At 48.4% G+C, this 13,777-nt stretch overlaps 6 protein-coding genes and 2 non-coding genes across 8 annotated transcripts; 3 read left to right on the forward strand and 5 right to left on the reverse strand.

Annotated features, from left to right (window-relative positions):
- Positions 1-110: 110 nt before the first annotated feature.
- Positions 111-2,237, reverse strand: B0J16DRAFT_416473 (uncharacterized protein). Its single transcript, XM_046133591.1, has 2 exons — positions 1,659-2,237; positions 111-1,609 (listed from the first exon to the last, which is right to left on the reverse strand). Exons 1-2 carry the CDS (start codon positions 2,207-2,209, stop codon positions 181-183), a joined length of 1,980 nt encoding a protein of 659 aa, XP_045981841.1. The 5' UTR covers positions 2,210-2,237; the 3' UTR covers positions 111-180.
- Positions 2,238-3,837: 1,600 nt separating this feature from the next.
- Positions 3,838-4,951, reverse strand: B0J16DRAFT_373865 (uncharacterized protein; the record flags this gene model as incomplete). The annotated part of the gene is made up of 2 exons (XM_046130558.1): positions 3,838-4,753; positions 4,800-4,951. The coding sequence occupies 2 exons, from the start codon at positions 4,949-4,951 to the stop codon at positions 3,838-3,840; spliced, it is 1,068 nt and encodes a 355-aa protein (XP_045981842.1).
- Positions 4,952-5,848: 897 nt separating this feature from the next.
- Positions 5,849-7,614, forward strand: B0J16DRAFT_269399 (general substrate transporter; the record flags this gene model as incomplete). The annotated part of the gene is made up of 4 exons (XM_046123510.1): positions 5,849-6,032; positions 6,088-7,273; positions 7,321-7,389; positions 7,443-7,614. 4 exons carry the CDS (start codon positions 5,849-5,851, stop codon positions 7,612-7,614), a joined length of 1,611 nt encoding a protein of 536 aa, XP_045981843.1.
- A 591-nt stretch (positions 7,615-8,205) lies between these two features.
- B0J16DRAFT_345768 (SGNH hydrolase-type esterase domain-containing protein) lies at positions 8,206-9,235 on the forward strand. Its single transcript, XM_046128321.1, has one exon. It carries the CDS (start codon positions 8,447-8,449, stop codon positions 9,173-9,175), a length of 729 nt encoding a protein of 242 aa, XP_045981844.1. The 5' UTR covers positions 8,206-8,446; the 3' UTR covers positions 9,176-9,235.
- A 32-nt stretch (positions 9,236-9,267) lies between these two features.
- B0J16DRAFT_t216 lies at positions 9,268-9,339 on the reverse strand. Its single transcript has one exon. It is a non-coding gene; the product is annotated as a tRNA-Thr (tRNA).
- Positions 9,340-9,880: 541 nt separating this feature from the next.
- Positions 9,881-11,113, reverse strand: B0J16DRAFT_345770 (uncharacterized protein). Its single transcript, XM_046128322.1, has 2 exons — positions 10,953-11,113; positions 9,881-10,906 (listed from the first exon to the last, which is right to left on the reverse strand). The coding sequence occupies exons 1-2, from the start codon at positions 11,061-11,063 to the stop codon at positions 9,911-9,913; spliced, it is 1,107 nt and encodes a 368-aa protein (XP_045981845.1). The 5' UTR covers positions 11,064-11,113; the 3' UTR covers positions 9,881-9,910.
- Positions 11,114-11,439: 326 nt separating this feature from the next.
- On the forward strand, positions 11,440-11,510 carry B0J16DRAFT_t188. The gene has a single exon. It is a non-coding gene; the product is annotated as a tRNA-Gly (tRNA).
- Positions 11,511-11,887: 377 nt separating this feature from the next.
- B0J16DRAFT_345771 (uncharacterized protein) lies at positions 11,888-13,440 on the reverse strand. The gene has a single exon (XM_046128323.1). The coding sequence runs from the start codon at positions 13,420-13,422 to the stop codon at positions 11,995-11,997; it is 1,428 nt and encodes a 475-aa protein (XP_045981846.1). The 5' UTR covers positions 13,423-13,440; the 3' UTR covers positions 11,888-11,994.
- Positions 13,441-13,777: the final 337 nt, after the last annotated feature.

The raw sequence follows: 13,777 nt of genomic DNA on the forward strand, positions 1-13,777 counted from the left end.
TTGAGTCGTTGAAGTTGGATGTTTCGTTGAGAACCGCCAACTGTTTGTGGTCATTTAAGCTTCTCGTGGCTTAGGCGCCAGTAAACAAAATGCAAAGGGACGAAGTAAGGTGAACTGGTATGATATCAAATAGTCTACAAGAAACGATATACGGTCTATAATAAATAATTAACAAATGAACTAATTCGCAACCTTGGCATCAATGTCAAGTTTGTACGTGGGACTCTCATCCTCCACCTCCGAAATAATCTCATGCGCAATCTTCTCAGCCAATCCATAGATAGTACCCATAGGATGTCCAGGAATAAGCATAGGGAACGAAGAAGCGTCAACAACGCGAAGACCCTCAACACCATACACACGAGCCTTGGAGTCAAGAACAGCCATCTTATCCTCCTTCTTACCCATCTTGCAAGTACAAGCAGCGTGCCAGACAGTCATGAGGGTATCGCGCAGAACAGCAAGGATCTGCTCGTCAGACTCGTGCTCCTCACCGGGGTAAACTTCCTTGAGGACGGTATCTTTCATGGGAGTAGACTTGGCAACTTCGCGCAGACGGCGGAAGAGTGCGATGGCGACTTCTTGGTCGGCTTTGTCGCTGAGGAAGTTGGGGTTGATGAGGGGTGCGTCGGAGGTGGAGTTTGATTGGAGTGTGATGTTTCCGCGAGATAGAGGAGCGACGAGACCGCCGTTGATGCTGGTATACGCCTTGCCGTCGGTTGGCTGTTGAAGAATGGGGAATGACCAGTCTTCGGAGTAAACGTTGAGAGGGATAAACTCAGTCTCGGGCCAATCTTCAGGGAAGTCCTTCAGGGCTTCGAGAGTTGACTTGGAGAACTTGGATCGGTACTTCTCAGGAACCTTCTCCCAGCCAAGGAGCTCGACTTGGTTGGATGTCAGAGGTCCAGCTTGCTGCTGGATGTAGGCGTCGAGAGCGCCTTGGAAGACAGAAGCGTTGTTGATAGCCACACTGAGGGTGTCCTCGAGACCTTTGACTTCGAAAGAGGGACCGAAGAGGATGTGATCCCACATGTTCTGGCCGACACCAGGGAGATCAGCAACGACTGGAATGTCGAATTCCTCCAATTGCTTCTTGGGACCAACACCAGAGACCATGAGAATTTGAGGAGATTGGAAAACTCCACCGCTGACAATGACTTCCTTTTTCGCTTTCAGAGTGTAATCGAGACCAACAGAGGTAACTTCAATACCAGTCGCCTTCTTCTTATCGTCGAAGAGAACTCTCTTGGCCAAGCTCTGAGTGTACACCTTGAGGGTCTTGAGCTTCTCATCACGAGCAGCCTTGACGAAGTCGTCAGAGGCACTTCGGGTTGCGGTCTTGGGTCGGACGGCGGTTGTCGTGTAGGAGTATCCGAGCAGACTGCCACTGCTGAAGCCGTCGATACTCTTGAGACCGAGGGAGTTGAGACCCTTTGCGACAAGAGCAGCCCACGAGGGGACGTAGTTGGCGTAGCTGACTTGAACGGGACCGCCCTCAGATGAGAAAGCAGATGCGTCGTAATCGGTCTCGATGGTTGGACCACGCTTTTCGTTATCGGGAGGTGTGAAGGTTGCGGTCTTCTGGAAGTGAGGTATCATTTGATCCCACCTACGGAGTCAGTTAGCGAAGATTTCCATTAGCACAGGCTGCTACTTACTGGTAGCTGTCGTCTCCAACCTCCTCAGCCCACTTGGCCATAGTACCATTGGTAGGTCTGTGATAAACCAAAAAGTTAAGCTGCGAAGAACCACCAAGGACCTTTCCGCGAGCATAGTGAATCTCGCGATTATCCGCAGAAGTCTGCGGTGTAGTGGTGAATCTCCAGTCCCTCAAAGGATTAGAGTCAAGAAGATTAGCACCACTACCTGCAGTAACACCACCAGGCGCCGTAGCGAGAATCGGCTTGGCAATCTCCAGGAAGCCTCCAGCTTCGACGATAGCGACACTGTAACCAGCCTTGGCCAAGCGATACCCGATGGTATTTCCCGCAGTACCTCCTCCTACGATGATGTAGTCATAAGTAGCCTCAACACCTGGGATACCACCCAGTTCACCGAGATGTCCAACCTTGAGTCCATCACCGGCGTAGGCAGACTGGACGATATGTTGCAGTGGGTCGAGAAGGGTGCTGATGAAGGGGATTTCGGGACGAGCAGCCACACAGGTCGAGAGGCTGATAGCCAAAGATAAGGCCGAAGTACAACGCATGACAGGCGATGATCAACAACAAAAGGAGTGATGACTGCACACCTTTCCGGCAAAAGCGGCTCGCTCGATTCTTATACTCAAACTTAAATACTCTAGCTACCTGTCAAGCATCTTCCTTGCCGTGTGCAAGTCCCGCTGTCTCACCTGAGCGGGCATGTCGGGCACTACAACACTTAGCATGAACAGTTGGTTGGCTCTTGAGTCAGGCGCAATCCATGTTCTTTAACAGCCCGAGATAATTAATGTCTCAGGGTCCTGGATGCAACAGGGATCTGTAGCCAATGCCATGCGTTGCGCAAAGCCGAACAGGGCGGCAGAGTGATTGTCCGCCGATCTCGAGTTCGGATGAAGAAAATGATTTGAGTTTGCCATGTGAGTGTGAAATGTGACAGTGATAAGCGGGATCGTTTCTCATCTCGAGGGCTGACTTCGATAACCGCTTGCCACGTCGGAAGTGTAGGGCGCAATCCACAAACGGTTTCTATAGTGAAAGTGGAATACAAAACGGTGAGCTGGAGAACCCCCGGTTTCTGGTGACACTCGGGGACTAAAGTGCTGACCATAATAAACGGCCTTGCCCAACAGGTAAGCCCGTCCTCTTCAGCTGCGCCCTAGTTCCCCGAGCACAGAACCTCTAATCCGCAGATCCCGTCAAGTAATTAATCCCTAGACCAAGACCTAATGCACAGACTGTGGATCGTAGCCTTTTTCGCATTGATCAGAGCATCATTAATCTCAAACAACCGCATATCCGCTTTTGATCCTCTTTGCACAGGTTGGTTTTATACCCGTCAAGGTTCATCCCTCTGCATGTTTAACACTCCCGGTATAAGCGTCCATATAGCATTGAAGAAGAACGGATATAATCCCCGCTGATGCCACTAAAATTAGTCAGTTGATCCGGAACGACACCCGCTAGAAATTGCCGTGTTGCAGATCCCTTCTTCGCTAAGGATGCTAAACAGATACTAAACAGGGGCTAGTCCACAAGGGTTTTTACTTGCGAAAACAGGGCAGCGACTCAGTTTCAATGTCACCTTCCATGGAAGCTTACAGCTGCTGAACAATTAAAGTGGTCGCATTGTCTGAGCCCTAACTCATCATTGAGCCAGCAGTGGGTGGATTCTCAGCTGATCTCGGCTATAATGAAGATATCATAAGGTTATATATACCTGGAGTAGATCGTACTTAAATATGACGGGGATTGGCGAAAATGCAAGCCTTGCTCGGTAGTGGAAAACTCCGGCAAGTGCCAGGCGAAAGTGGACATTTGCAGGGAGAAGCCAATCTGAGTCAGTGTGTGGGCATTCTGGGCCTGGCTAACCCGAACGAAGACGCTCTTCTCGCATACCGTTCATCTGCTACACTGCGACATGTCTACTCTCCTCAATTTACGAACCTTTTATCTGTAGATCCAGACTTGTTTTTATGTACAAATAGTTTGAAGAACGTGACGTTGCAATGAATCGGAAGCTGCTCGATAACACCCCACCCATTAAGACGATATATTTAGCAACGTTCTTGGCCGAAGCTTCATAAATGACATACCTGTTAATATTACCGATGGGTTATTCTCCAATGTCAAAGATTGAACAAGGTTTTTTTTTATTTGTTAAACTATAACCCACTCATGAAGAAGCTCCCTCGAAAGCCTTACGATTAACAGCCGTCGTCGGCTCCCCGCAAAAATCCCCATTCTCATCCACGACCCTCATAATATTCTTCATCGCCATGAGTTCAAAGTTGATCCTCGTTGTAATAGCAGCTCCTCCGTTATGACACGTTAAAATCACATTATCCATCTCAGCTAGCTCTGTGGAAACCTGCGGCTCGTGGTAATGCACGTCTAGACCAGCAGCTGAAATCTTGCCGCTCTTTAACGCTTCGACCAGAGCTTCTTCGTTGACAATCTGTCCTCGAGCTGTGTTGACCAATCGTGCGCCATCTTTCATGGCAGCGAATGTTTCCTTGTTGAACATATCCTGCGTGTGTGCGTTGAGCGGCGTGTGTAACGTAACGCAGTCGGCGATGTTGAGGAGGGAATGGAGAGATGAGTGGTATGTTACCTGAAGTTCCTCTTCAATCTCGGGCGGTGATCTCACAACATCGAAGTAATGGATCTTCATCCCCAAAGCTAATCGCGCCTTGTTGGCAACTAGCTTACTGATGTTCCCCAATCCGACAATACCTAGGACATGACCACGTGGGTTATATGAGATCGTGGCGATGAATTTGTGCATCTTGTTAAACTGCTCAGGGTCACAAGAACGAGCACCTTTCTGTGACATCCAGAAGTTACGGAAGACTGATAAAATCATCCAAAGGGCTGTATCTGAGACTGCTTCGTCACTGGCACCTGCCCCGTTGGCATACCAGATACGACGACTACCGAGAGCGTCAACATCAGCCCAGTTGAAGCCTGCACCGGCGGATGCAAAGATGCGGACCGATGGTGGGAGGAGAGGGATGAGTTCGTCGTCCCATTGACCCATCTCGCCGCCCGTCTGGAAGTGAGGTCGATAAATCGCTGAGAACTGGCCATATCTAGTTATCATTAGACTTGGTAGTTTCGGCTATAGATTTCACATACTTGTTTTCTTTCAAAGCCTGGATAAACGACTCGCGATCAGGCTCCTCATTGGCAACAACGTCGAATTTGTTTTTAAAGACATCTTCATAAAAGTCGCGATTATATTTGACGTCTTCGCCTAAGCGTAGGACTATTGGCTTGCCTCCACCCATGATTAATGGACGGTCGATACGTTCTGTTAGAGTATGAGGTTTTGACCAAGCAGCGATGATGAATTCGAACCCTCTCACAACATAATTGGGTAAAGCGCTTAGACTTGCTCTGTCTTATGATATAAATCCTTTTCCATGTCTGTTATGCTTTTCCGCCAATCGGTGGATCGCCTAAGGACGGATATGCCACCGCACGTAGGATCTGCTTACAGTGAGGGGTAGTGCATGAACGGCCTCCAGCTCTAGGGCCGATGCTGGATATATTGCGACTCGGTTCATTCTCGGTCCAAAGTTTACCGAAGGTTTAGTTTGGTGTTTACTGATTCCCTCCGAGCTCCAGAGCATGGCCCAATAAGAAGGCGTTGGTCTGTCGTTGGCCAGCGTGGGAGGAATTGCATTGGCTTTCGTTAAACGGTTCGGTCCATTGCCATCATCCTCTGTGTCTTGTTCTTATTGCACAATACCAGTTGTTCGCAAAACATATAAAACGTATATCTTCATAACATCAGGTAGTCTTTCGAGTCTTCGGCTTGTACTCGTTCGTTACTTGCAGTTGTGATTATGAGTTCCCTTCCCCCACATCTGCAAGGTCTGCCATCTCACAAGGTCGTCTAACGCGGATGGGATGAGCAACGTCTATGATGATGCAACTACCTGTAATCATCAGGAATAAACAAGGACATCCAGCCGTTCCGGTCGGCCTTCCGTCCTATTGGATATTCTCAATCATCAGACAAGGATCAACCACTGCTACCCCAGGTTTACCCCAGGTTCCTCCCCATGGATAAAACAGTATACGATCGTCTCTGCTCCACACACTTCGGCATCGTGCTTCCGATATATAATGATTTGAAGCCACGCCTGTCGTCTGGGCACCTAATCTGTAGATACTTCAAGATGTTCGAGCAGATCAAAGAGTTCTTTAAGCCAAAGGCTACAAAGACACTGCATTATGCTGGTCTGAAGAATAACACTCATCCGACTTGGTACAAGGACGCTGGTCTGCGCAAGAATGTTTGGCATTGTGTTGGGTTTTACTTTGCGGTCTTCTACCTTGGCTTTGATGCCTCGTTGATGAATGGTACGTCTCTCGAGTCAAATCTTGACTCTATTCAACTGAGCTGACAGTTATCTAGGATTGCAGGCCATCCCACAGTGGGAGCAATACTTCAACTATCCCTCAGGAAACACCCTCGGCCTCATCTCCGCAAGTCTCTTCCTCCCAGCGATCGTAACACCATTCTTCGCATCTTACATCAACGGCCTCTGGGGAAGAAAGTGGTGCTTGGCTATTGGTTCCGTCCTCCTTATTCTGGGAGCATTTCTCAACGCATTCGCCAAGAACATCGGAACCTTCATCGGTGGTCGAGTCATCATCGGTGCTGCTGGTCCTTTTGGCAAGATCACTGGTATCGCTCTGCTGCAAGAACTAGCGCACCCACGTCTTCGACCGTACGTCGCTACTGCTTACTACAGTAACTACTATGTTGGTCAGATTGTTGCTGCGTGGTTTTGCTATGGTACGCTTTCTTGGCCTGACACTGAGTGGCGATGGAGAGCACCTTGCCTCTTCCAGGCTTTTGCTCCTGCCGTCGTCCTTGTCCATCTTCTCTTCGTCCCCGAAAGCCCCCGATGGCTCGTCGACCACGACCGATCCGAAGAAGCTCTGAAAGTCCTTGCCGACGAACACGCGAACGGTGACCTTGATGATGAGCTGGTGCGATATGAATACGACGAGATTTGCCGCGCTCTGCAGCTCGAGAAGGAGAACAATAACGCCAAGTACACAGATTTCTTGAAGACTCCTGGTAACAGACGTCGCCTTCTTGTGCTTGTCACCATGGGTACTGGCTCAAACTGGGTTGGTAACGGCATCATTGCTTATTACCTGTCTCCTGCTCTGAAGCTTGTCGGTATCACGTCTGCCAGCGCTATTGCTGGTATCAACGGCGGCATGGCCATTTGGTCTCTTATCTGGGCCTACGCTGGCGCCATGAGCGCCGAACGTCTCGGCCGTCGCACACTTTGGATCACCGGTACAGCTGGTATGTGCGCTGTGTACGCCGTTATTACTGGTCTTAGCGGTTCGTTCGCGCATAACCCCTCACATGGCGTTGGCCTTGCTGTGGTGCCAATGATGTACCTCTTCAAGACTTTCTACTGCATCAGTTGGTCGCCTCTGCCTTTTGCTTATGGTGCTGAAATTCTACCATACAACCTAAGACTCAAGGGATTGAGTATCGAGTTGAGTGTTCAGAGTGTCGCACTTGCTTTCAATCAATGGGTTAACCCCGTTGCTCTTGAGGCTATCGCTTGGAAATAGTAAGTCATCCCATCACACTCATTCAATCAGTGCTAACAGGAGGCAGTTATATCGTGTACATCGCGGTCATTGCCATGTATCTCGTCCTTATCCTTTTCTTCTTCCCCGAGACAAGGTATGTCCCGATCCCCATCTCTCATATCTCTACAGTACTAACCTCTGCTTCAGAAACATGACTATTGAAGAGGTTTCCGTACTTTTCGATACTGGACGAAAGGGTGATGCTGCAGCTGCAACCCGACAATTTCACAACAGCGATAGGAAACTTGACGATATGCTTGAGCACGAAGATGAAGAGGACAACAAGGCGCCAAGTGTGTCAAGGGTTGAGCGAGTCTAGATTTTAAAGACGCGCTTCAGACTAGCTTCCGTAGTCAATACGAGTGAAAGACTTCAATTAAGGGTCCTAGTTACAATTCTGTGACATGCCAAGAAAGTGATCTCGACCCCAAGAGACCGGCTTTTTGAAAAGGCCATGGGATGAACCCAGAATCTTACGCCAAGTCGCAATGAATACTGCATCCAATAGCAGAGCCATGCAATGTCTCCTTGACGGTGGCTGTGTATTTTTAAACAACCCAGTAAGCTCATGGGGCACGGCGGCTACAGGGTTCATAGGTTCGCTTGAGGGAATATGGACTTGGCGGAAATAGTCTCGACTCTCCGGCTCCATAATTACAAGATACGCGATCAATGCCACCAAACCCTGAGACAATGCATTGGTAGATTCCATGTTTCTTTCTGCGAACAACACAGAAATGCATTGGTTTCTTGCCCAACAGCCCATCACAATGACCAGTCTATGCGTCATGCGACATGTCTAGTCAGTGTTATCAGCATCTAATCCCTGTTTTGTGTAAGCTGCACACCAACATATACAACCCCGGTCTATACGACACCCTTCCCCAAGCTTGGCTCTTTCAGGTGGTCATTTATCATGCCGCCGGAGTCTTTTGAAGCCAATGAGCCAACACCACGAGATCTCACCCACAGACACGGCTGACCGACCTGCATTTCCCGTCTTAGAGGTGCTTTTAAAATGATGACAAGGGTGTTGCGGGAGGTTATTTAAGGTCATGGCTGACCTCGCTCATTTGACGCCACTTTCTGCAGTTTGTGTTTGGTTTAAAGAGCTTACTTTTTGAGTGCTTATTCCTGTAAGCTGATTCGCTATGTTGCCTACGCTTCGGAACATTTTTGCCCTCGTGGCGCTGATGCTTTTGGCCTCGCCAGCCACTGCCTTACCCAACATCAGAGTCTTGCCGTTGGGTGACTCCATCACAAAAGGAACAGGGTCAACAGGCATTGTTGGATATCGTCTGCCGTTGCGACAAAAGATTCTTGCACAGGGTGTCAAGGTCAATATGGTTGGCACATTGAAGAATGGAAACATGGTCGATGCACACCACGAAGGTCACAGCGGAAAGCTTCTCTCCGACATCAACGGCTACTGGCAAACCCCCATGAAAGCCAAACCCAACGTCGTCCTCATCCACGCCGGCACAAACAACATGGACCGAGGAATCGACCTCGACATCGCAGACAAGATCATGGCCGATATCGTCGACGGTATCTTCAAACTCTCTTCAGACGTGACTATCCTACTTGCACCAGTCATTTGGGCCAACGATGCAAAGATGCAAGCCAACACAGACAAATTCAATCCCAAAATCCGAGCACTTATCGCAGCGCGACAAAAATCTGGAAAGAAGATCTTGGAGGTCCCGATTGATATCAAGAAAGCGGATCTTGGTGACTCCAAGCACCCTAATGATGATGGTTATGAGAAGATGGCTGATGCTTGGCTGAAGGGGATTCTTGCGGCTGATAAGAGGGGTTGGTTGAAGACGCCTGTTCCGATGAAGGAGAGCGATGCGCCAGGAACTGGACTAGGTGCATAATGATATGGATTAATTCTGTGGAAGGTAATCAGATAGTTGATTAATTGGAAGAATTTGCAAAAAGAAAGAATTGTTCAGTGAACATCTTATTGTGCCTCAACACGGGATCGAACCGTGGACCTTGTCATTACTAGTGACACGCTCTACCACTGAGCCATTGAGGCGCTGTTATTGGATGAAAGCTGGTGTCATCATTAGCGTCTATGATCGTGGAGCTGCGATTTTGACCATCTTGGCTGTGTCTAGCTTGTCGACGTGAAAATGTGCACAGCGTCAGTTTCCCAACTTGTTGATATTATAATTGATATATAGATCGCAGCGCTCCCAGTATCAGCGATCCAAAGCAGCAACTGGTCATTGGGGTTATCTTCTTACCGATGAGTCAAGTTTCAATGTAAATTGGGGTGTCCGGGTTTATTCCTATCAGATCCAAAGGACAAGTGAAGAGGGTTATAACACAACTTTCAACAGCCTGATTCATCAGTTCATTCGTGTCAATCATTGCATGAATTATCTCCCAATGACCCAAGTCTTCTACCGAATGCTGATAAGTCTTTGCGGACAGCTTATTGCGGTCCCAAGTCATTGTCTGTCAAGCAATAGGGTAGCCATTTCGCGAAAACCCCGCGCCCATGCGTCAGCACGCGTCAAATTGCAACACGGATCAATTCTCTCCTCGCCATTCACTTCTTCTGCGAAACACCAAAGGTGCTGAGTGTTGGCCAGTCTATTCTGTTAGCACGCATTCAATTTCCGAAAATTTTCACACTTACCCATAATCGTTCGCTGCTTGTTGACGCGTGTAACATCGACTCTCTGCCCAACCGAAAGTGTCTTGCTTATGTCGTCACCATAACAGAAGCCATATCGTCCAAAGACAGGACTGTACTTGGCTCCCTTGTCCACTCTGCGGTCTTTGTTCAACTTCTTCCAAACAGTGCCCCGATCATCGGCCGCTGTCTTGCCTGTCTCATAATCCACGGTGATACTCTGACATCGAAAACAGTTGGCTGTCAACGCCATGCGCACTCCACCACTGAACACCAACTCTCCCCAGAAGTCCTCGGCAAAGGGTCCAGAGGCGCCACGAACAACAATGTTGGGTCGGAATTTGGTGACGTCCATCGAGTAACCTTCGCTCAATCGTGATGATACCTCATTGTTAGACTCTTCTGTGACGACCAAGTAGTGGGCGAGATCACTGAAAGTGATTCTTTCTGGTGGATGTGCCAGGAATGGAATGTTGTTCTTAACCCGCTGAGTGAATGAGGCCTTTTGCAAACCGTCGGAGCTATGAGGAGCCAGTGATCCTAAGACAGCTCTTGAGCCATCGCCGATGTAGACCAATCGCATTTCTTGATCGATGCGGTCAGAGAACCATTTCGAAAGCTCATCTCCCATGTCGTATGCTTTGGTAGTGCTTGTATGAAGATTGGCTTCGATGACCTTACGACCTTCCAGAGACGGCTTCAGAGGGAAATGAATGCTGTCGTCGGTCTTGTCTGCATTCCATTGTATTGTCACTTGACTCTTGTCATAGTCGATAGAAGCTTGGAAAAGGGCAAGCTTGAGGTGATATCCGATGAACATGGTCTCATATTGGGGCTCCGAGTCGCCGTCTCTTTTGACTTTTTGGAGACAAAAAGTTCTGTCACCTTCGAAGCCGAATGAACCAAGACGTGCTTTGTCAAGTGCGCATCCTCTTATCCCCTTCACTGGATACACATAGAGCTGTTAAACAGTTAGCCGGTATCATGCATCTTGCAAGGTCTCTCACCTGAGTGACTTGAAGCCCCGCCTCTCCTGCTGTTTGACGCTGCGAGAACAAGTAAATCGTGGCGGCAACGGCGGTGCCTACGATGAGAGACCAGATTATAGTGTGATCCATTATTGTGGCGTGTACGATATGAGATTTTAGAAGAGAGTTTGGAAGTCAAGCTTCCAGAAGACCTACCGAGACGTCCGGCAATAATTAACAAATCGGGGTAGCTATCGCGAATGACGTTTGAGGCCAGAAGCTAAACTACAATAGGCAACTTAATGGACCTTCAACCGAGCGCACTAGGATGAAGGGAGAAACAATTCGGACACCAACTCAAGTTAGACCTACAGTTTCCACAAGAATTTGTAAGAAGCATTGGAGGGCTTATTGACTGACTGTTGCATCAACTTGATGAATGGTTCGACATGCGGTAGAAGTTTCTGTTGTTGACAAATACTTCTTGAGCTGCAATTCTTTCCTCGACCTTCAACAAACAGTAACCGCGTAATTGGTTTAGTGGTAAAATTCTCCGTTGCCATCGGGGAGCCCTGGGTTCGATTCCCAGATTACGCAGTACGAGGCCTTATAAGGCAAGCATTCCTTTTTGCTGTTTTTTTTGAGGCTATTCAGAGGTTGCTGTGTGGGCGGGACACCGAAAGGCGGGAGGTTTGGCAACATTTGAGCCAACAAGGAAGGAGCGGATGATTTTGGCACGACACGATGATCTGACTAATGCTTTTTGTCTAATCACAAAAAGTCAAGATGTAAAGATACGGATTGGGTTGTCAACGTGAGTGTGAGACCATGTATTGGGAACTAACCAAAGCGCTGTACTAAGTCCTCGTAGGGTCAGTAACGGGATAACCACTATATAAACACAACGAAACGGGTGAAAACACATGGTCATTGCAGTAGGTCAACAGAAAGATCTTCTAAGTCTAGGAAATATGGTATAGTCAGAGAAACAAACAAGAACTCCCAGCATATGCAAATTGAGCAAAAACCAGTATAACCACATCAAAGGAACGAGGTAAAATCAACATGAGTCACAGCAATCTTAAAGGCCAAGATCCTTCTTCATAGCAGGCAAAACAACCGCCTCATTCCACTTCCAGATCAAACCACTGTTATGACCAGCAAACGCCGCACCAGTCCAATAAGTGTTACGCTCCCCTTCAAGCTCACGAAGATACTCAAAGAACCCATCGCCGATCTCCTTGGCAGAAACATGAAGCTCAAAAGGAGCGTGGTTGGCTAGCTTAGGGAAGGTGACCTTCTTTGCTGTATCAGCTGGTACAGCCTTTGCAATAGCAAGACTCGCGAGCTCTTTTCGCATGACAGCCTTGGCTTGCTCGAGAGTGTAGTCATCGTGATCAAAAGCGACACCGAGGAGGAACTGGCCTGAGAAGCCTGGGGGAATGTTGTAGCCGTTGCTTCCTGGGATGACTGGTGTATGAGCTCGAGTCAGAGCACCGACGTTTTGGAGGTTGTAGTCGACTCCGGGGATGTTGGCGATACCAGCAACGTAACCGAGAGCAGAGAACTTGGAGAATAGGGCTCTTTCAGTAGGACGAAGATCGAATTGAGCGACATTCTTTAAAGTCTGTGGAATAGCGACAAGAAGCTTGCGCGCGTTGAAGGTGACTCGCTTGCCATTTTGTTTGACAGTAACGACAACACCATCTTCCTTACGGTGGACCTTTTCGATGTTGGAGTTGAGGTAGAGTTCGTCCTTGAGCTCGCGAGCTGCAGCTTCATACACAGTTCGAGCGTTGCCAGATTTGGGAACAATGAATCCGTTGACGATACTGTTTATCAGACCGGGTCCAAACTTCTTGATACCATACAGAGTAGGAATCTCGGTGATACGGCCAGGATACCAGTTGAACTGAGCGATAAGAGGAAGCAGAGCCGTGAAGTTGTTCTGCTCGGCAAACTTCCCAAAAGGCTGGAGAAGCTCCTTGGGTACGGGGTTGGGAACGAATGTGTAGCCTTGGTCAACCCAAGGGTATTTGGGGATGACGTTCTTGATATATGCCTCCATTGCATCGGCTATAGACTTTGCAGTCGCGGCAGCCTCAGAGGCGGCTTGCGGAGGAATGGGCATGCCCAAGGAAAAGTCATATTGCTTGGTCTCGGTCGTAGTGTTGACAGGGTTACGGAGAGTTGTCTCAACGCCGAGGCGATCAAAGTACTTTTCCACAGTCTTGCTGTTTTCAAAAAGCACAACGCCGATATTGGCAACAGCCTTTGTCTCGGGATTGACGTATGACTCGGCATGGCCGCCGATCTGATCCTTCTTCTCAATCACAGCAATTCTTGCACCGGCATCCTTGAGATGGATTGCTGCATGGATACCAGATGCGCCGCCGCCGATGATAGCGACGTCTACATCGACGTTTTCATGTATGGGTTTCGGAGGTACAGCTATTGAGGCTGTTGTCAAGCAAGCGACGAGGACGAGAGAAGAAGCGTGGAACTTCATGTCGAGATACTGAGGAAGGTGAAGAGTAGAGAGTGACAAATTTCAGAAATAGAAAGGATGTACAAAGCAGATATATATATGACAACTCGGAACTAATACTCCATAACGTAGATCATCCGGCGATATGACCATATGATTCCTCACATATGCCGAGCCATATTTGCTTATTCGAGCCTCGGATTGACGATCCCTGTTAGGATAGTTACACGAGACCTTCAGCTGTTCACTACAAGTGCCTTGTGTGGAATCTGCAGCAAACTTTAAGCTTATCAACCCCGAAAGCTCCCAAAAGTGTTGCTTACTCTATCTTTTTATTTGCAGCACGATTAATGTTTCCAGATGTGGCGTCGGTGGT

The sequence above is a fragment of the Fusarium flagelliforme genome, assembly GCF_020744385.1.
Source record: "Fusarium flagelliforme strain FIESC 12 MPI-CAGE-AA-0113 chromosome Unknown B0J16scaffold_5, whole genome shotgun sequence".
NCBI classification, from domain to species: Eukaryota; Fungi; Ascomycota; class Sordariomycetes; order Hypocreales; family Nectriaceae; genus Fusarium; species Fusarium flagelliforme.

Excerpts from the sequence above, each read along its gene's own strand:
- B0J16DRAFT_416473 (XM_046133591.1), bottom strand. The coding sequence starts at position 2,209 with ATGCGTTGTACTTCGGCCTTATCTTTGGCTATCAGCCTCTCGACCTGT. Across the intron at positions 1,610-1,658 it reads GTTGGAGACGACAGCTACCA|GTGGGATCAAATGATACCTC; the intron begins GTAAGTAGCAGC and ends CTGACTCCGTAG.
- B0J16DRAFT_345768 (XM_046128321.1), top strand. The coding sequence starts at position 8,447 with ATGTTGCCTACGCTTCGGAACATTTTTGCCCTCGTGGCGCTGATGCTT.
- B0J16DRAFT_345770 (XM_046128322.1), bottom strand. The coding sequence starts at position 11,063 with ATGGATCACACTATAATCTGGTCTCTCATCGTAGGCACCGCCGTTGCC. Across the intron at positions 10,907-10,952 it reads CGGGGCTTCAAGTCACTCAG|CTCTATGTGTATCCAGTGAA; the intron begins GTGAGAGACCTT and ends ACTGTTTAACAG.
- B0J16DRAFT_345771 (XM_046128323.1), bottom strand. The coding sequence starts at position 13,422 with ATGAAGTTCCACGCTTCTTCTCTCGTCCTCGTCGCTTGCTTGACAACA.